The 20820-nt window shown below is 42.6% G+C and overlaps 2 protein-coding genes across 7 annotated transcripts in view; both read left to right on the top strand.

Moving 5' to 3' along the window:
• The window catches only part of LOC147027402 (mitogen-activated protein kinase kinase kinase 13-like), a 71262-nt gene extending 64859 nt beyond the window's left edge, over positions 1-6403 (top strand). For 3 of the 5 annotated variants that reach the window (XM_085876762.1, XM_085876759.1, XM_085876761.1), the window contains 3 exons: positions 2100-2167; positions 2663-3008; positions 3094-6403. In XM_085876762.1, the coding sequence (XP_085732888.1) occupies positions 2100-2167; positions 2663-3008; positions 3094-3192 (513 nt within the window). In that variant the 3' untranslated portion in view covers positions 3193-6403. Of the gene's footprint in view, positions 1-2099; positions 2368-2662; positions 3009-3093 lie in introns of those variants that run through there. The other 2 variants (XR_015057028.1, XM_085876763.1) reach the window with 2 other exon arrangements.
• Positions 6404-15771: 9368 nt separating this feature from the next.
• EEF1B2 (eukaryotic translation elongation factor 1 beta 2) overlaps positions 15772-20820 on the top strand; it is an 18888-nt gene continuing 13839 nt past the window's right edge. The window contains exons 1-3 of one of the 2 annotated variants that reach the window (XM_085876757.1): positions 15772-15969; positions 19641-19763; positions 20783-20820. The exon at positions 20783-20820 is cut by the window's right edge and continues 101 nt beyond it. In XM_085876757.1, the coding sequence (XP_085732883.1) occupies positions 15890-15969; positions 19641-19763; positions 20783-20820 (241 nt within the window). In that variant the 5' untranslated portion in view covers positions 15772-15889. Of the gene's footprint in view, positions 16022-19640; positions 19764-20782 lie in introns of both variants that reach the window. The other variant, XM_085876758.1, reaches the window with a different exon arrangement.

The raw sequence follows: 20820 nt of genomic DNA, 5'->3' as shown, positions 1-20820 counted from the left end.
TGCCTGTCTTAAGGATGAGGGATGTCACCACAGAGGGTAGAGTCATCAGCAAATCGATAAAGAAGATTTCTAGAGTCAGAGAGATCGTTGATGAAGATAGGACTGGGCCCAGAACACTGCTTTGGGGCACTCCAGCCTTGACAGGGAGAGGAGATGAAAGGATTCCGTTGAGAGCCACATGTTGGCTGTGAGAGTAGAGGAAGTTAGGAAGCCATGTGCGGAGTTTGCCTTGGATAGAAATTTTAGATAGCAAGGTATGATGCCAGACTGTATCAAAAGCACGATATACAGTATGTCCAGAGAGATGGCCCTGAACTAATTTGACATTGAGGGCCTCCATCCATTGTTGGGTGAGTAGAAGCAGCATGTCCAAGGTAGAGTGACCTGGTCTGAAACCAAATTGATGATGAGGTGAGGTTGTTGGAGAAAAGGAAAGATTTTATGTCAACTGTGATGATGGATTCCATGACCTTGCTGATGATTGGAAGTAAGCTGATAGGTCTGGTGTGAAGGGGATCAGTTTGTACACCTTTTTCTGTAATGCGGTGATGGTGGATTTCCAAGCAGATGGAAGATGACCAAGCACAAATGACAGGGTGAAAAGGGCAAATAAAGGATGTACAAGAGCAGCAGAGCAGGTAAAGGACATGTGAGCTGATGCTTTCCGGTCCAGTAGCAGAGTCAGAGTTGAGGGTTGAAAGAACCTTCTCAGGTACAAAATACACAGAGTACAGGAGCAGTTGAGTATGGCAGGGAAGGATGTGTTCCAAGACCGAAGGGTTAGGGGACAAAATTTGGAAGCAAACACAGAATTGAGGCATTCGGCTTTCTCACGAGTGGAGTTGGCTGTGATGCCATTTGAAGAGAAGGGATGGAAGGGGAGTAGGTATTCCCAGGCAGAGTTAATATCAGGGTGGCGGATATTGGAGATCGGTACTGAAGTGAGATGGCTGCTTGCAGTCCCTGCCAGTTTGCTCGAGTGAACTGCTCGACTTGCCAGGGGGTGAGGTGACCTTCCCAGAATAACCAGAGAGATGTTGACTTTCACAAGCACATGATTGGATTAACCAATTGGAGCAGAGGAAAAATTGGAGTTATTAGCTGTGAAGTTTGCCATTAGAAGTCCAGAAGGGACAATTTGCCATTGACAAATTCAGACTGGAAAGGTCACAGATTGAGTCCGTTCCATGGAATCACAGATCATCCTTTGCTGCAGTGCAATGGCTGGTGAGAGAGGTACCAACACCCAGCTAATTGGCATGGTGATAATTGAAATCACCACATATGAGGAAGAGAGAGTTTGGATGAGTGGTTAAATGTTTGTCCATGTTGTCTGACAGAGATGCAAATGGAGTTGGCACTGTTAGAAGTATAGTACAACATCGAGACAAGGAGGGGAAGCCGCAGCCAAAGGTACTCTTGGGGTTTGGGAGGTGTAAGAGCAGTACATGGAGAGTAAAAAAATGGAGTTCTTGATGTACAGTACAACTCTGCCACCAGGACAGGGTTCAAGATTATCGAAGTGGAGAAGACAATAGCCAGGGAGTGACACTAAGGAGTCAGGGATGTCCTGTGGGAGGAAGGATTCAGTTAAACAGATGATTTATCAGCAGCGACCTGGATTGAAAGATCTGTCAGGTTGGAGCAGAGACCTCAGAAGTTGGAGGTCCACACATTTAGGGACAGGGGAGGAGGCATTGTTGGCAGTGTGCAGGAATGTAGAGGAACAAGGGGTGGGGGAAGGGGGAATCTGAGAGGGGTTGGGGTGGAGGGAAGCTGGGAGGGGGTGAGGTGAAGGGGAAGCAGAAAGGGGGACATGAGGTGGAGTGATGCTGAAGAGGGAAACAGAGAGAAGTGGTGTTGTTGGCAGGACCTGGGCATGTAGGAGTTGATGAGGGGGAAGGGCCTGACATGGATGGGTGTTTTACACTTAATGGACGTGAAGGGGAGTTGATGGTCATGTGTGGTTAACCTCTGAAAACCGGACTTCTCATGATTCCCAATTGAGATATGTTGTGGTTACACTTTAAACGTATATTGGGAATAATGAAATGTGATGGGCTTGGCTTTAGTATTCTGGCTACGGCATCTCATTGCAGATACAGCAAGACTCATCTGAAGAGGAGGGTGAGGTGGACAGTGAGATTGACTTTCCACGTCGGCAAAGGTACACAACTTATATTGGTGAGCAAAGGACAATGAGAACAGGAATGTACATGTTTCACCACGAGGTTAAGCCCCCAGCATTTACACACCCAACATTTGTGGTCCTTGGTTCAATTCAATGCAAACCTCGATTCCAGTATGAACTGCAGTTCTGGTTTTAGTACAGGGTGTATTTTTCCCTCCAATCAGTTGAGGGACAAATACGTTGTTTAGAACAGTGGACAGAAAGAGGCAGAGAGGTCGGTCAGTGCGTCTTAAAATACTGTTTATTTTGTGATGTGTGGTAGAACAAACATTTATGATGGGAAGTGGGGTGGAGAGGACGGGTGGAGGGGCAGTGCTTTAAAGTGGGTGGATTGAAGGGGCATGACTTTCATGTAACTGGTTATGTTAAAAGTGATAGATATGGCTTTTGTAAACTTATGGCGTGGCCAAAGCTGCAAATCCTCATTCTCCTCTGCTGGATTCCTTTAGTGATTTGGGCTTGTGTTTCCAGAGCTCATGGCTACGTGGCGGGTTTCCAGTCGTACTCTACTTTCAGCTCTGAAAATCTGTCCGCCTCTGATGATCTTGAAGAGGGAAACACCAGCGAGCATTCGGAACGTGGATGTGGCCTCGATACGGGCCTCAGGAAAGACACAGGCCCAAAAGGAGAGAAAGGCTGCCAGGCCACAGATAAGGATAGTGAAAAAGAGTATGGAGACCAAGGAGCTGGAACGCCTGAGATGATTTTGGAGATCTCAAGTCATTCGGATGGTTTGTCGGACAAAGAGAGCGCCGTGCGCAGGGTGCGAACACAGATCTGCCTGGGCCAACTCGCTCGTGGAGAACTGCATGCTCAGGTACACCCACGGGATGATTCAGGATACGTTGGTAAAAGTGACATTGAGTGTCAACGCATGACATGATGTATGTGTGATGTTGCAGCGTTCTGCCTTGTTTCGTGACTCAGCGTCGGAGAGTTCTGAGGGAGAGTGTTCGGACAACACCATCCGCACACTTCGTGCACGCGTGTGCAGCTGGTGATGTTTGTGCTCGGAATGCAAGATCATCCGGTGGCTTCCCTGATCCACACTATTTAATGGAGCGGTATCGCCACCATCGCAGCTCGGTGAATGAGACATTCGTGCCGAACGGTCATCATCGTCGACTCAAACAGAACGCCTTCCTGGCCTGTGAGGCAGATCGTGCTGAGTCATCAGTCGATTGCCGTTCATGAGAAGGTGAAGACATCTGATGAAAACCCTCAGAGTATGAAACCTTCATATGGCTATTGACTAAGTGCAGCTTATTTGATCGCTATTGATCCACTTACGAATGTTTGAGTCCAGTTCCTGCACAGTTTAGTTGATCTTTGGTCTCTCCAAAGTGCAGGTGTGATGAGTCGATGAAATGGATCTTTCTCTTGTGCTTTGGTGTGTTTTCCTTTGGTTTTATTCACTTTCATACTAGTCTATTTTAATGATGCTTTACATGGCATGGCTTTTGAGGTTCTTCCATCACACGACACAAAAGGAAACGGATTTATATTCAACTTATTGAAATCACTTGGGATGTTGTCACTTGGCTTGACCGCCATTTTTTCATCACCATTGTTCTATTCCAATCTTTTTCGTCATCACTTTAATGAAGCAAAGGCAAAGGGGCCAGTATAAAAAAATAATGTTGTTGCTGTTGTATGTTTGGTGGATTTTTTTTTTTTTAATTGCACTTCATCCGCAAAGTATTATTCCACTTTGTGGCCTGTTTGGGCCTCTCGTAAGATTCACTTGTATTCTCGCATTGACGGCTGCTCTGCAATGGCCAACGGCACTTGTTAGTTGTCCTTCGTCTCGGACGATGGTCCAGCTGTCAGAGGAGGCAGAAAATAATGCATCTTCAATCCACAGGCAGCTCTGGTCGGTGAGTGTGAACTTCCATAGTTTCAGTGTTCAGAACATTTCCCCATCTTTTACATCGTGCACAGGATGTGATCCTCCCCCCCCCACCCCTCTCCAAGTTTCTCCACATTCCTACACTCTGCCACGGAGCCACAGAGCTCCATCATCCGACGATGTGGTCACACACTTGTTAATCTGACGATGTGTTCACACTTGTTAATCTGACGATGTGTTCACACTTGTTAATCTGACGATGTGTTCACACTCTTGTTAATTTGAGGATGTGTTCACACTTTTGTTAATCTGACGATGTGTTCACACTCTTGTTAATCTGATGATGTGTTCACACTCTTGTTAATCTGATGATGTGTTCACACTCTTGTTATTTTGAGGATGTGTTCACACTTTTTGTTAATTTGAGGATGTGTTCACACTCTTGTTAATTTGAGGATGTTTTCACACTTTTGTTAATTTGAGGATGTGTTCACACTTGTTAATTTGAGGATGTGTTCACACTCTTGTTAATTTGAGGATGTTTTCACACTTTTGTTCATTTGAGGATGTGTTCACACTCTTGTTCATTTGACGATGTGTTCACACTCTTGTTAATCTGACGATGCGTTCACACTCTTGTTAGTTTGACAATGTGTTCACACTCTTGTTAGTTTGACAATGTGTTCACACTCGTTATTTTGACGATGTGTTCACACACCTTATTTTGACGATGTGTTCACTCTCGTTATTTTGACGATGTGTTCACACTCTTGGGAGCGTGTGTGGCTTCCATTTGAAATATTGACATGGTAACGACGTGCAAATGTCGAGATGATATTTCCATTTAATCATCTTGCAGTTTGTGTCTGAATTTTTGTTTTTCCACCACCTTTGAACTTGGATGTGCAATCATCATGACTTTTTATTCCAAAAAGACAAATGACATTCAAGGTACCATGTGAATTTTTCCAGGCACGATGATCGCCATATCAAATCAAAGTATTGCTTCGCATGTCCAAGTCGTAAGGCACAAGGACGCTGGCTTTTTGTGTCGTGTCTCATACGTGAAAATGATTATTTATTCGATGTTGCTGAAGTGTTAACATTTGCACTTGAATTTTATATGAAAAAATTTTTTAAACAAAATTAAATAGGATTCCATTTGCAATCGATTTTCGTGCATTTTACATTGCCATGCCCGTCGGTTCTGGCACTCAAGCTCGATGATTGATCAGGTTCCGGTAAATGGTCCCCGCCGATGATCGACCAGGTGTCGGTAAATATAGTCCCTGACAATGATCGATCAGGTGTCGGTAAACGGTCCCGACGATGATCGATCAGATGTAGGTAAATATTGTCCCCAACAATGATTGATCAGGTGTCAGGAAATGGTCCCTGACGATGATCAATCAGGTGTTGGTAAATGGTCCTCGACACTGTTCAATCAGGTGCCAATGTTCAATCAGGTGCTGGTAAATGGTCCTCGATGATGATCATTCAGGTGCCAGTAAATGGTCCCCGACGATGATCGATCAGATGTTGGTAAATATGGTCCCCGACAATGATCGATTAGGTGTTGGCAAATGGTCTTCGACGATGATGATCGATCAGGTGCCGTAAAATGTTCCTCGACGATGATCGATCAGGTGCCGTAAATGGTCCTGGACGGTGATCGATTCGGTGTTGGTAAATACTCCCGACAATGATCGATCAGGTTCCGGTAAACGTGGTCCCCAACAATGCGAAATGATCTTATGTCAGTAAATAGTTTAATGTTATGTTAAATGGTCCCTCATGATGTTAATTGGTCCCGTGGTGGTAAATGGTCCCCGACGATGGACACGATGGACGATGGAGTGGATATCCAAACTGCTCCAGGTTCACTGCATGAGTACGGGATGTTTGGTGCCATCAACTCTAACGATGCCCATTCTCCACAGGGTCTCTAAAGCAGGGATTTATTTTCCTCCTTTGACCCGACTCACACATCATGTGGATGAGCTCCTGGATCCATGTTGTGTCCTGGGAGATCCGAAGTGAAGATGCTGATGTTAGTCGTTTTCTTTAACCTGTGAGCAAAACCTTCTGGAGTCATTCCATGCTTTTAAATGAACTGCTGGTTGTTTTATTTTATTTTATTTATCCTGTACAATAAAGTTTGCCGGAGACCTTAAATTATGTAGTGAGGATATAATTTTCCAGTCGATCTGTAAGATTGTACATACAAAGTTCTATTTTATTTCTGAAAGCAAATCAAAAGTGTAAGGAATGCTTGTGCTGTGCACTTCATGAATGCGATGAGACACGATCAGCTTGTACCAATCAATAACACGATGGAATAAAAGACTCATTTCTTCACCAAATGGCTCGAACCTGCTGTTTTCCTTAGGATGAAGGATCATGGATGTGATGATAACTTATGCAATCGGAATGCCATGAAAATACTCCATTGCTAAGCCTGGTGTTGGCTTAACAGTTAAGGTGGCTTCGGGTCTTGAGTTTGAGCCCCTGTCCTTCCGTTAAATGACACCAGGTGGGTTGACTCAGCCTGTCATCCTTCCAAGGTGGGCAAAATGAGCTGACTGGATGTAGGGTGCACTGCATCAACGGCACAGCAATGCTCCCAGGAATGATGCAATCAGCAGCCAAAGGCTGCATACGAAACAACTCCATTGTATAGTTTAGCGTGGAAGAAAAGACGTCCGGGACATTCGGATTCCGAGTCGATTCTCTTTATCCTTATCCTTCCGGTTCATGCAGTACCGGAAATCCTCCGATCAACCAGAGCTCAAACAGATTTACATTTTCTCAAATAAAAGGCAAAATGATGCCTCTACAGTACTCCCCCACCTCATGCATTATTCTAAAGGAAGATGCAAATAAAATACATAATGTTGGAGAATAAGAGATGTGTACTGTCCATGTAAAAAAATAGAAGTCATCGTAAAGGGAAATGGTCAACAACAAAATGTACCCTCATCAATGTCGTGCAGGGAAGTGCAGAGTCGTATACGGTGGTAAGGGAATTGTTGTAGTAGGTGTCTGTGGGAAGGTTGGCTCTGGTGCTGCGTCAAGAAAACCTGGCTTGAAGTGATCTATGGAGACTGTATCATGTCCACCGTTAATATCGAGTATGAAAGTCTTATCGGAGCAGTGTAGAACTTTGTAAGGTCCGTCATATAGTTGCTGCAAGGGTTTCCAGACATGTCATGCTGCACGAATACGTGGAAGCACGTAGAAAATTCCTGGGGAATAAAAACCGGTGTTGCTCAGGAGGCCCTGCACGGTCGCTCAAGTTTGTTGGCATAGTTGGTGGCATCAGGCAAGATGCTGAGAAGAATTCTCCTGGGACGAAGTGTTGCATCGAAAACGATCTCTGCAGTGGAGCATCCAAAGTTGTCTTTTAGAGCAGCTTGCATGCCAAGCAGGGACCATAAGTATGACATCTGACCAGTCCGTGGAGTTTTCATGTGCTTTCAGGGAAGGCTTGAGTTGGTGGTGGAAATTCTCCACCATGCCATTCACTGCTGGATGGTAAGTGGTGGTTTGCAAGTGGTCGGTACCCAGGAGTTGAGTCAGCTTGTGAAATAGAGCCGATTCAAACTGTCTACCGTGATCCATAGTGATGGTTGATGGAACACCAAGACCTGTGAACCAGGTGAGGGCAAAAAGACCCTGATGATGGTCAGTGTGGTTATGTTAGCTGTTGTTGAAGCCTCCGTGCAATGGGTGAAGTGGTTAACAAAAGTCAGTAAATATCAGTGCCCATTTGATGGTGTTAGGGGACCGATAATATCGAAACGCCGATCTGGTGTTGAAAAGCTACTGAGTGGTGTGACAGTATGACCTTGTAGCATTGGCATTGAAGACATTGCTTGGCCCAACGGCGCATGTTGGTGTTGATGCGTGGCCAGACGTAGCGCATGGTGATGAGTCGCTGAGTTGCTTGAATACCCTGATGCGTGAGTGAGTGAAAAGTGTCAACGATTGTACGGCGTCATGCCGCAGGAACGAAAGGGTATGGTTGTTCCATTGATGTATCACACAAGAGAGTAGTGCTTGTCTCTGGGAGTGGTACCTCATGAAATGTGAGTAAAACGGCTGAAGATTGTCGAAGGTGGAGCTCTATGTCCTCCTATTGTGCTGCTGCAAGTGCATTAAAATTGATGGCCAATGTGCTGGTATAAGACGACGCCAATACCTCGATGCGTGAGAGAGCGTCGGCTCTAACAGTTAGCAATTCCTTTGATGTGCTGAATGCCATTGGTGAATTGCAAGAGATAACTGAGTTAATGAAGTAAAGTGTGCAATGAGAGTGAAGAGTCCGAATGGGTTGATTGAGCGAAAGTTAAAGGTTTGTGGTCAGTCAGGACAGAGAATTGTTTGGCCTTTAACAAGTGGTAGAAGTGCTTGATGGCAAGGTATACAGCGAATAATTCCTGCTGTACTTGCGCTCTGTTGGTTATAGCATTTTAGAGAAGGCCAGTGGTTGCCAGTCAGCATCGATGAAGTGGTGAAGGGCTACACCCATCGCGACTAGACGCGTTTACCATCAGGCATGTTGGCGCCTTTGGCTTTGGATGAATTAGGAGTGAGGCATTGGCCAGTGTGTCTTTGCTGGTGTGGAAGGCTGTCAAGGTTGGCTCGCCCATCAGAACACTTCAGGGTGCTTTCCAGCTGTAACTCATTCAGCGGCTGCAGTGTTGTGGCTGCATTTGGAATACATTGGTGGTAAAAGTTGATGAGGCCCTAAAACTTGCAGTTGACGTTGTGATGAAGGTAACAGGGAATTACAAATAGTGTGCACCTTCCCCTCGAGCGGACAGATGCCTGAGTAGTTAACACAGTGGCTGAGGAACTTCAACTCTTGTATGCCGAATATGCACTTTGTGGGATTGATGACGATGTTGAAGTCCTGCAAACGAGTGAAGAAGAGATGTTGGTGTTCCTGATGTTTTGTGGTTGCGCTATCGATTCAAATATCTATATCCACATAGCCGAAGCTTAATCCCGAGAGCACCTGATTGAAGAAACATTGAAAGGTTTGTGCGGTATTGCGTAAGTTGAATAGCATCTGATGGAATCCAAACAGGCTGAAAGGCATGGTGACTACTGTCTTTGGCATGTCATCTCGCTCCACGGGAATCTGATGGTCTGCACGGATGACGTCGACCTTGGAGAAGATTGTAGTGCCAAGGACTGCAGTGATAAAATCTTGAATGAGTGCAATGGGGTAACCGTCTGAAACAGTTGCGTTGTTTCAGCACCGTCAATCCCCACAAGAACGCCAATCCCCAGAAGAGTGAGATACCGTGTGTAGCGGTGAAGCCCAACTGCTGGATGATGGTCTGATCCCAGGTTGTAATATTTTGTCAAATTCCTAGCGGCCAATACGTAATTTCTTGTGTGCTAGCTGGCGAGCATGCGCAAAATCAGGGGGTTCCAGGTGCTCGGTGTGATGTGTGATCTGGTGTATGATGGGCTGAATTGTTGTTGATGGGTGCCTTATGGATGGGAGGTCATTAAGTACTTTCTGAAAAGTGCACGTGAGCATGGATGTAGACACGTGATATTGAGCGACGAAACTGGATGCTTTACCAAGAACACTTCGCTATGTTGAGGCATCTAATAGATGGCGATGTTTGATATCTACGGGGAGATTGAAATGACAAAAAAATCCACACCCAGAATGGAGTATGTGGTGTCAGCAATAGTAAACACCCACAAAAATGAGTGACGTAAACTCAAATCAGCTGGAGAAAACTCTCTCCAAAAGTAGCAATAGCACTGTTGGCAGCACGTAATGAACATTCCTGTCTTTTTCCATTATGCTCACCTCTGCTCCTGTATCCACAAAAAAAACCAAAGTCCACTAAGACGATCCATGAGGAAGAGAAGGTGACTGAAGTATGGCCTAGGTGAACTCGTCGCCATTATTTATGGGCCTCGGCATTTCCCTGTAGCCAGTACAAGCACGGTGCTCTACACTGATGCACCGAAGGGCACTTGCTACCAGCACCAATCTGGAGTGTTCACCGAAGGTGAAGGCGAATGGTAGCTCAAGGTGCAGCATTTCTCTCTGTTCCTTCAAGGGATACCCGAAGACAGGCATGGTTGGCGTTGCACACCATGGAGCTCGAGGATGAGCTTCTTAAGCTCCACCATTTCAGATTGCAGCTGTGCGACGTGCTGTGGTAGAAGTGTCACATGAGCCATGGTCGGTTTAACAGTGCCAATGAGATGATCGGCTAGATCCGCAGTGGTAGGTAGTGCCAGCTCTGCGTTAGTTGCAAGTATCACAACTCACAAAGAAGCGATTGGTCGAAAGTAGCATGGCGTCACCGAGAAGTTGCTACGTATGATGCAGTAATTGTGTGGTTATTTGTCTTTGGATATCTATACGGGCATGGCGAGACTTGCAGTACTAACGTTTGGCTTTGGCTATCTATAGGAGGTCTTGACTACTCTGTACATGGCAAGGGGATGAGGGAAGAATTCCAGACATAGAGCTAGAGCCATGGTAGTTCCCCCTCCCCCTGTTGCCCATGGTTCTATATTTTTTTTTGTGAGACCGAGTGTGGTCGTTGTGAGCTGTCTTCTGGGGAAGATAGTAATGGTTGTGACTGGTGTAATAATTGACATCATCCTACTTCCTTGTGTATGGGTCTTACTCGTGTTGTCTTAGCTATAGCTGCTTCAGGTGGTGAAGGAATAGCCTATATTTGCACTAGGTGCAGAACTAATGGTACCAGTTTGACATTGATTAACTTGTTTTCCTCTAAATGATGCTTTGGTTATAGACCACGCCTTATTAGTATTAATATAAAACTCAGTAATACTCTACCAATAGCCAGAGAGTGCTTGGAGATTTTATAGCCAGCACTCACTCGACACGTGCGTATTATGCAATAAATGATCATAGTGGACTATAAAGTCTTTTCTGATTTAGAGATATCCAAAATTTCCATGACATCTGCCTCACATGGTAAATTGTTAATGTTATGGCATGAGGCTAATTATAGTCGACTAAATATGAGACTATCTGAGGTTTATTCGGATTTTGAGTTTTGCTATTTAGATGGTAATGAGGTGTTTTCACGCTTTCCATCTATACTTCTGCTGTTTTTGTTTAATTTATTTGTTCCTAAAGACTATTGATAGTTCTGTTAAGCCTTTTTGTAAACATTGGGACACCAAGCCACCAAAATATCTCGTACGACAGTGGCAGCAAGCATGGATCACATATAAACAAACATGAGATCTCCACACAGGAGGAATTCCACTCAGGCTATAAACACTGTTACTCTATATCTTGAAATAAATAACATTTTGGAAATTCTCAATATATTGGCAATCATTTTATGAAGAAAATATTATTCACAATTTTGCAACAAAACCTCAATTGTGTCATTAAAACATAACACAAGAAGAAATAAAAACATTTAACCAAAAAAAAAGGAAAACAGAGCAATGAAATCTCAAAAAAAACAACCAAACAAGGTCGATATGACACCACATTACGATATCACAATATGACCACAATCTTCTTATGGATAACCTTCATGACATCTTTTGACATTTTACTTTTGTTGTGGGGTTGTGATGGAACGTCAAAAGATATTGTGATGCCAAACCAGAAAAGGATTGTGGTGTTGCATCATATTGTGGTGTCGCATCGTAATGTGGTATCGTTCCTATTTTGTTTAGTTGTGTTTTTTGAGATTTCATCCCTCTGTTTTTACATTTAAAAAAAAAAAAAATTGTTTTTCTTGTTTCTGCAATTTTTTTAAAGTAATGAAATGCCGAATGTTTTATATATTTTGTTATTTTGCTTTGGATTAAATCCATCAATATCATTAAATTTGGCTTACAATAACAAGCTGCAATGGTTTCTTAACGATACAGTTTTTTTTTCACTTTCCTCACTCATGTCATCAAATGCCTGATCATCATACCACCGAATCACTGGATATGTCGCAATGCTTCCAAACGCTTGGAGACACCAGTGTTTGTGCTTCTATTTCATTTCCACACATGCTATAACCTCGAGAATATTTTAACTTGAGCCGATTTTCAAAATTTAAACTGCGGTATTGACCTGTGGCCGTTCCTTATCAACAGTTTAGTTGGAGTGCTTAAGCCACTTGGTGAGTGCTCTACAAGCTGCTTGGATGTTCGTTTGCAAGCCCTGGTGACACACGGCAAAAGTACCCCACGATCTCTCTCCATAACACAATCAAAAATACATCGATCGACCACCTGTGTTGGCTCCGTAGTGTCATATGGTGCCAAGCCCTACTTTTCCTTATCAACAGATGAATGGAGGGGAGGGATGGGACAGAATGGATGGATGTACCAAACTGTTGTTTGTAAGCCATGGCAAGACAGAAGACTGCAGTGTAAATGACTTATCACAGCTGTTGTTGTTTTTAGATCCTCGTGGAGGATCTCTAAGTCTGACGTTGTTGTTGTTCTGCTTCTTCTTGTGGACTTTTTTGTTTCACAGCCTACAGTTTTCATCGAAACTTCCTAAAACTTGGCATATATATGTAAAAATACCCTGCGCAGACAGTAACCATCTCCGATTTTGAAAATTCCTCCGAGAAAAAAAAAGTCATGACGTCAAAATATCTCCGCTAATGGAAATCGCCGAAAAAATTATCTCCGAAACTGGGCAAGCTTTTTGAATTCTGTTTGCGGTAATCGAACAGGGCATTAGCAGAGATGAATTACCGCACATATGATGCATCACTATGACGTCATATCAACTTTTATGACGTCATTCCTATTTTTTGACTTTTTTGTTTCACAACCCAGAATTTTCATCGGATCTTCGTGAAACTTGCCATGTATATGCAGAAAGCCCACGCGCAGGCAGTAACCATATCCGATTTTGGAAATTCTTCCTAGAAAAAAAGTTGATGTCATAATATCGCCGCTAATGGAAATCGCCTATACCATTATCTCTGAAAATAGGCAAGCTGTTTGACTTTTTTTTGCGGGAATCAAGCCGGGCATTAGCACAGATAATTTAAGGCAAACCTGATACATCACAATGACGTCATATTCATTTTTATGACGTCATCATTAAGAGGACGAGGATCTTAGCTCATTTGAGCTTGTTGAAAATAAAATTACAAATTGACATTCAAGACAATGTGAGATGATAGTGAAAATGAAGTATATACTGTATATAAACGTGTGTTCCATTGTCTAAGTTAAATCTGACAATTTTTAAATGTAACTTTCACCTCGGAGCGGTCATGCTGAGTAACGCTCGGAGACTCACCCCCTGGTAGAGTACTTTAGAGGTTATTCGGGGAGAGTTGTTTCCAAAACCCAAGCTCATTGCTGATGCTACAGAGAATGTAATGGCAGATGAAGGAACAGCAGGTGGGAACTCATTCATTCATCATTCATTCCTTCCACCTCGTGTTCACTCTGTGAGATTGGATTATCGTGTGTTCATGAACAACTGTGGAACTTAATGTGAATCAACTTTCGATCCCTCCATCCATCACTTCTCTCCACCTACCCTTTCCCCCATCTCTTCATTTTTCCTCACTCACCCCTCTTCCAACTTTCACAAAGTGATAAACAATGGGTGGTTGTGAGAAGTTCCCACAGGTGGTTGTGTTGTGGTTTGGAGATAGTTATGTTGGGCTGTGGTGTTTGTGTTGTGCTTTGAGGCCGGAGTGTGCCGGTTGGGCGGATGGGCACTTTCTTGGTGGTCGGAGCTGCTTCTGGGTTTGATTCCGCGGTTTGAATTTTGGGATTCGGCTCGTGTTGAGAGATTCTGGGGCTTATTGCATCTTGGTTGTAAAATGTGTGCTGAAATTAAATAAAGGCACAAAACACTGGCGTCTCCAGGCATTTGTTAAGCATTGCAGCTGGGGTGCGATGAGCTATGGGGTTTCTTGGTCTGAGCCAGGTTTGATGGTTTTAACTCTGGGGTTGGGCTTGGTGGTGGGTCTGGTTGCTGGAGGGGTGCTCGTTTCTCTGGTTTGCTTGTTCTTCGGGCAGTGTGTGACCCCCTTGGAGAGATCCAGTTCCAGAGGGGGTAAGCAGCGTGGTTGCCGCAGTTCGAGTCACATACCTCAAGGGAAGCCCATGCTATAATCTCTTTAAAAATGGTACTTGCTGTTTGAAAGTGAAGGGTAGTTTTGCTATCCTGTTTGAACGTGCTGTTTTAACGTACCCCATTTTGTTCAATCCTGTACGAATGCCGGCAGATGGGACCATTACCCCCCCCCACCCCGCATCCCCTCAAGTCCCCCTCCCAAATGTAAGTCAAACCCCGAGCTGTTTGGCAAGAATGGCGGCAGCTTGGTCAAAACGGTCAGGCCAGAATGGCGGCAGCTTGGTCAAAGTGGTCAGGGCAGAATTGCAGCAGCTTGGTCAAATCCATCAATCCAGAGTGGCGGCAGCTTGGTCGAACCCGTCAGCCCAGAATGATGGCAGCTTTGTCAAAGCGGTCAGGCCAGAATGGCGGCAGCTTGGTCGAACCCATCAGGCGAGAATGGTGGCAGCTTGGTCAAAACAATCAGGTCAGGATGGCGGCAGCTTGGTCAAAGCAGTCAGGCCAGAATGGCGGCAGCTTGGTCGAACCCATCGGTCCAGAATGGAGGCAGCTTCGTTGAGCCCGTCGGTCCAGATTGGCGGCAGCTTGGAAGAATCTGTCCTGCCAGAATGGCGACAGCTTGGTCAAAAGGATCAGGCCAGGATGGCGGCAGCTTGGTCAAAACTGTTGGGCCAGAATGGCAGCAGTTTTGTCAAACCCGTCAGGCCAGATTGGCGGCAGCTTGGTCAAAACTGTTAGGCCAGAATGGCGGCAGCTTGGTCGAACCCGTCGGTCCAGAATGGCGGCAGCTTGTTCAGCTTCAGAACACCACAATCTGCTCATCGAAAATTAAACGAACATGGACACTTTAGGTCTTAGATGGACCTTTCTGTGAAATCTGACCCCCTCCGTCCCCTCACACCTGTGGATAGAACGACACCAGTCGATGGTGGATGCAAAATAACAGTGATACTTCATTCTCTTCAAAAGTGCCTCTGCTGTCGAAAGAGGGTTTTAACATTCAGGTCCTAACTGAAGGAGTTCCAACACGTGATTCCAAGGATGTCATGGTTATGAGGAATTGTGAGAGACCTGGTTACAAATCTCCACACGAGCAAGGCTGACTGCATATCCTGTGGAGTCCAGCAGACTGGGATAGTTGATGTCCGAATCAAAATGACGCCAACGGTGGGAGAGAGTGTATTTGTGGGACTGTGACGCGCAGTGTGCCCGACCGTGGGTGCCGTGTTTTCGGAACACCTTGAGAATATAAATGGTAAACGACGCATTTGTCAAAAATCAAAATGAATGACATGCGTGGTGAATGCAGAAAAGGACGTCTGTGACGTACTATCACGTGTGTGTTCGGTGTCAATACTTGTACAATGTGTTTTATGACGTCAGTTCCCTCTCCGACACATGTCGCTCCCGATTGGGAGTGGTAAGATGGTGGTCGCGCGGCGTTTCGATGCAGGCCGGAAGAGCTGTCGAGAGATCTTCGTCGAGATCGGTGCTCGACTCACACGTTTAATTATCGATTTGTATCTGGATTGTTAAAAGTTCACGCTTCATGAATCGTTTGCATCTATTATCAACCCAGATGTTTTTTAATGACTAAAGTGTTATTTTTGTGATTTAATTATTATCGCCCTTCAGGGTGAGCACGGCCATCCAATCGCTGCTTGCTCTTCTTCTTCTTCTTCTTCTTCTTCTTCATTTGGCTTTTGCTGCTCCTCTTCTTCGTTTTTGTGTTGACTTGGCGACTTCGCTTTGTCTCGACGGCCGAAGTATGGGATTCGGAGATATCAAGACCACGGAGGGTGTGAAGGCGCTGAACGAATACATGGCGGATAAGAGTTACATCGAGGGGTAATAATTCGGTTTGTGGTGGTTAGATGTGTGCCGTGAAGGAAAGCACGTGGTGAGCTGAGTACAGTGCGGTGCAGTACAGTACAGTACAGTACAGTGTATGCGTGGTTTTTCTTCCCGAACCGTTAAAATATTGAAACCTTAAAAGTGGAAATTGTAAAATTGTGACGTCCTTCTCGATTGCACTTGTATCCAGGGTCGAAACCTCGATGAGGGATTGATGGTTCGGATGGTTATCGGATCAGGTATTCAATAAGTTCAAGGAAAGGAATTCTTCATCAATCTATCTCTGTCTATACAAATATCTCTCCATCTGTCTCTGTCTATACAAATATCTCTCTATCTATCTCTGTCTATACAAATATCTCTCTATCTATCTCTGTCTATACAAATATCTCTCTATCTATCTCTGTCTATACAAATATCTCTCCATCTTTCTCTGTCAATACAAATATCTCTCTATCTATCTCTGTCTATATAAATATCTATCTCTGTCTATACAAATATCTCTCTATCTATCTCTGTCTATACAAATATCTCTCCATCTTTCTCTGTCTATATAAATATCTATCTCTGTCTATACAAATATCTCTCTATCTCTGTCTATACAAATATCTCTCTATCTATCTCTGTCTGTATAAATATCTATCTCTGTCCATACAAATATCTATCTCTGTCTATACAAATACCTCTCTATCTATCTCTGTCTATACAAATATCTCTCTATCTATCTCTGTCTATACAAATATCTCTCTATCTATCTCTGTCTATACAAATATCTCTCTATCTATCTCTGTCTATACAAATATCTCTCTATCTATCTCTGTCTATACAAATATCTCTATCTATCTCTGTCTATACAAATATCTCTCTATCTATCTCTGTCTATACAAATATCTCTCTATCTATCTCTGTCTATACAAATATCTCTCTATCTATCTCTGTCTATACAAATATCTCTCTATCTATCTCTGTCTATACAAATATCTCTATCTATCTCTGTCTATACAAATATCTCTCTATCTATCTCTGTCTATACAAATATCTCTCTATCTATCTCTGTCTATACAAATATCTCTCTATCTATCTCTGTCTATACAAATATCTCTCTATCTATCTCTGTCTATACAAATATCTCTCCATCTTTCTCTGTCTATACAAATATCTCTCCATCTTTCTCTGTCTCTACAAATATCTCTCTATCTATCTCTGTCTATACAAATATCTCTCTATCTATCTCTGTCTATACAAATATCTCTCTCCATCTATCTCTGTCTATACAAATATCTCTCTATCTATCTCTGTCTATACAAATATCTCTCTCCATCTATCTCTGTCTATACAAATATCTCTCTATCTATCTCTGTCTAGACAAATATCTCTCTATCTATCTCTGTCTACACAAATATCTCTCCATCTTTCTCTGTCTAAACAAATATCTCTCCATCTTTCTCTGTCTATACAAATATCTCTCTATCTATCTCTGTCTATACAAATATCTCTCTATCTATCTCTGTCTATACAAATATCTCTCTATCTATCTCTGTCTATACAAATATCTCTCTATCTATCTCTGTCTATACAAATATCTCTCTATCTATCTCTGTCTATACAAATATCTCTCTATCTATCTCTGTCTATACAAATATCTCTCTATCTATCTCTGTCTATACAAATATCTCTCCATCTTTCTCTGTCTATACAAATATCTCTCCATCTTTCTCTGTCTATACAAATATCTCTATATCTATCTCTGTCTATACAAATATCTCTCTCCATCTATCTCTGTCTATACAAATATCTCTCCATCTTTCTCTGTCTATACAAATATCTCTCTATCTATCTCTGTCTATACAAATATCTCTCCATCTTTCTCTGTCGATACAAATATCTCTCTATCTATCTCTGTCTATACAAATATCTCTCTATCTATCTCTGTCTATACAAATATCTCTCCATCTATCTGTCAATACAAATATCTCTATCTATCTCTGTCTATTCAAATATCTCTATCTATGTCTGTCTATACAAATATCTATCTATCTCTATTTATACAAATATCTCTCTATCTATCTCTGTCTATACAAATATCTATCTATCTCTATTTATACAAATATCTCTCTATCTATCTATCTATCTATCTATCTGTCTATACAAATATCTCTATCTATGTCTGTCTATACAAATATCTCTATCTATGTCTGTCTATACAAATATCTATCTATCTCTATTTATACAAATATCTCTCTATCTATCTCTGTCTATACAAATATCTATCTGTCTATTCAAATATCTCTATCTATGTCTGTCTATACAAATATCTATCTATCTCTATTTATACAAATATCTCTCTATCTATCTCTGTCTATACAAATATCTATCTATCTCTATTTATACAAATATCTATCTCTGTCTACACAAATATCTCCATCTATCTCTGTGTTTACAAATATCTCTCTATCTATCTCTGTCTACAAATATCTCTATCTATCTCTGTCGATACAAATATCTCTCCATCTATCTCTGTCTATACCAATATCTCTCCATCTATCTCTGTGTCTTCAAATATCTCTGTCTGTAGAAATATCTCTATCTATCTGTTTATACAAATGTATCTCTGTCAATACAAATATCTCTCAATCTATCTCTTTGTCCACAAATATATCTTCATCTTTATCTCTCCATCTATCTCTGTCTATACAAATATCTATCTATCTCTGTCAATACAAATATGCTGCTGTCAAAACAATACAAGCAACCCCTGCTGAAATAGTCGTCTGCGTTCGGTGAAGACCCGAAGAAGTGTCATCTGTAAACAAAGTTGGAAACTTGGTCTCGGTCATTACCTTTACATCAAATTATTTGCCTTTCGATTAACTGTCCTTCTGCTGATCAGTTTTTCTTTACGTTTAATAATTAGACATTACTATTTTCTTTCACAAAGTTCATGATGTTTTGCATCTCGGATGTTTCACCCAAAATTATTTTATCAGCATCACGTGACTTTTGTTTTTTTCTTCTTCTTTTCTTTTTATTCTGTGCCTTTTTAGCGTTATTTGTTGTACACACATCTCTCTTTTATCCCGGTCCTTGTGTGTCGTCTTGTCCATTTGTTGTCCGTTCCCAACATCTGTCCAGCCTAGTTCATTGGAGGTTTTTGATTGTGACCACAATGTTTTAAAATCATATTTACTATCTGAGTCATGGCTTCCCTTTTCACCTCTGTAAATGCCAAATCCTCTTTGCCTTGGCCACCTCATTGTTTCTCCAAGCTCCCTGAATATCATTTCTGTATATGAAGTGAAGAGACTAACAGCATACATCTCGATGATCTTGTTTTATGATTGATGAACACCGCTCTCTCGCTCTCTCGCTTATATTGCAACAGTCTGTTATCCACTGATTGATAGCCTAATGTATTTTCCATCTACTGCAATTTTCCTTTGACAATCGAGAATCTTTGGTGTACAAGGTTTTCCTGAAATTCCAGCTTTCAATTTTTTTTGCGAAAATAATTTGATTCAATTGAACGTTTTGTCCGAGTGCTTTGATTGTCCGAATCGGTGCTTCAAGTTCTGATATTTTCTTCTTCATTGTCATTTTGTCTTTCCCCGTATGTTGTAGATGAAATTCAAACGTTCATAATGTGTTCCGTCCTCTTGGTCCCACAGCTTTGTTCCATCTCAAGCCGATGTGGCCATGTTTCAGGCGCTGGACGGAGCGCCTGCCGCATGTTTTCCTCACGCGCTGCGATGGTACAAACACATCAAATCATACGAGAAATCTGCTTCGAGGTGTGCACAAACATGGAGATGTATGGGCCTTGTTCTGACTGGGACTAAAGCCGTCTAAGAAATTTATACAGCTGGAGTGTTTTTTAAACTTAAAAAAGAAGGTATTTTTATGTTTTCTTATTTTCTAAACGATTGTCATTGGCTCGGTCTGCCTGTGTGTCCGTCACACTATCTCATCCTAAACCGTTGTGCAGAAATTCACCAAACTTTGTAAGTATGATCACAACCTGGCAAGAAGGTGTGAGAGCACCTGGCAAGAAGCCCCTTTGGGTGGGATAAAAAGGTCATCCACCAACAAAATGAAATTACAGGCACATTAAAAAATGAACCCTTGTATATGCAATCAACATTGGGGGATGCATGAACTATGGAACAATTTTTTTTTGGATTTGACCTCAGGTTCATTCCCCCGAGGGTGGGGACTCAGGATCATAGTGGTCAACACGGACAAAATTTTAAACTCAAATTTGATATCGAGTCATTCCTGGGAGAACTTTTTGCCATCTTTCAACTTTGTTTTATGTGGGAAGCATGAGGATTTGTGATGGTGCATCATCGACTTCACTCTCATTTTGGAATGGTATCGATTTGACGCAATGGCTTAAACACAGTTTATTACTTTATCAATGGTGCATGAGATTATTGGGTCCTGCTTCCTCTTTTCGATGGAATTTGATCCATTCAACTGTGGTTGTAGTTTGGTGAAGATGCTGTTCTTTCCTCGACATCCTTTCGTACATGGTTGGATGAAATTTTGTATTTGGCGTGTAATTTCCATGATGGCTGCAGCATCCTAAATCGCTCCAATCGAAGCATCATCTCGCCAGCATGGCATTCCATCATGGAGCACGTAACCTCCTCCTTGGGAAGGGATGTTATGCTCTCCCATCCTGTCTGCTTGCACTTGGGTTTCTTTTTTTTTTCCCACATAAACCGGTGTGAAAAAGTCCTTTTATCCTGGACATGTCATGGTGGACAGCATCCTTTACCCACAGCGCTTCTCACATACACTCCCGCAGCTTACCTGGAGTGCAGAAACCTCTCGGGCAATACGGCC

The sequence above is a fragment of the Eptatretus burgeri genome, chromosome 4 (assembly GCF_056783735.1).
Source record: "Eptatretus burgeri isolate ZD-2024b chromosome 4, Ebu_testis_v1, whole genome shotgun sequence".
In the NCBI taxonomy this organism is placed as follows: domain Eukaryota; kingdom Metazoa; phylum Chordata; class Myxini; order Myxiniformes; family Myxinidae; genus Eptatretus; species Eptatretus burgeri.
Note: the sequence above shows the minus strand (reverse complement) of the source record. Positions and strands in the feature narration are given on the sequence as shown.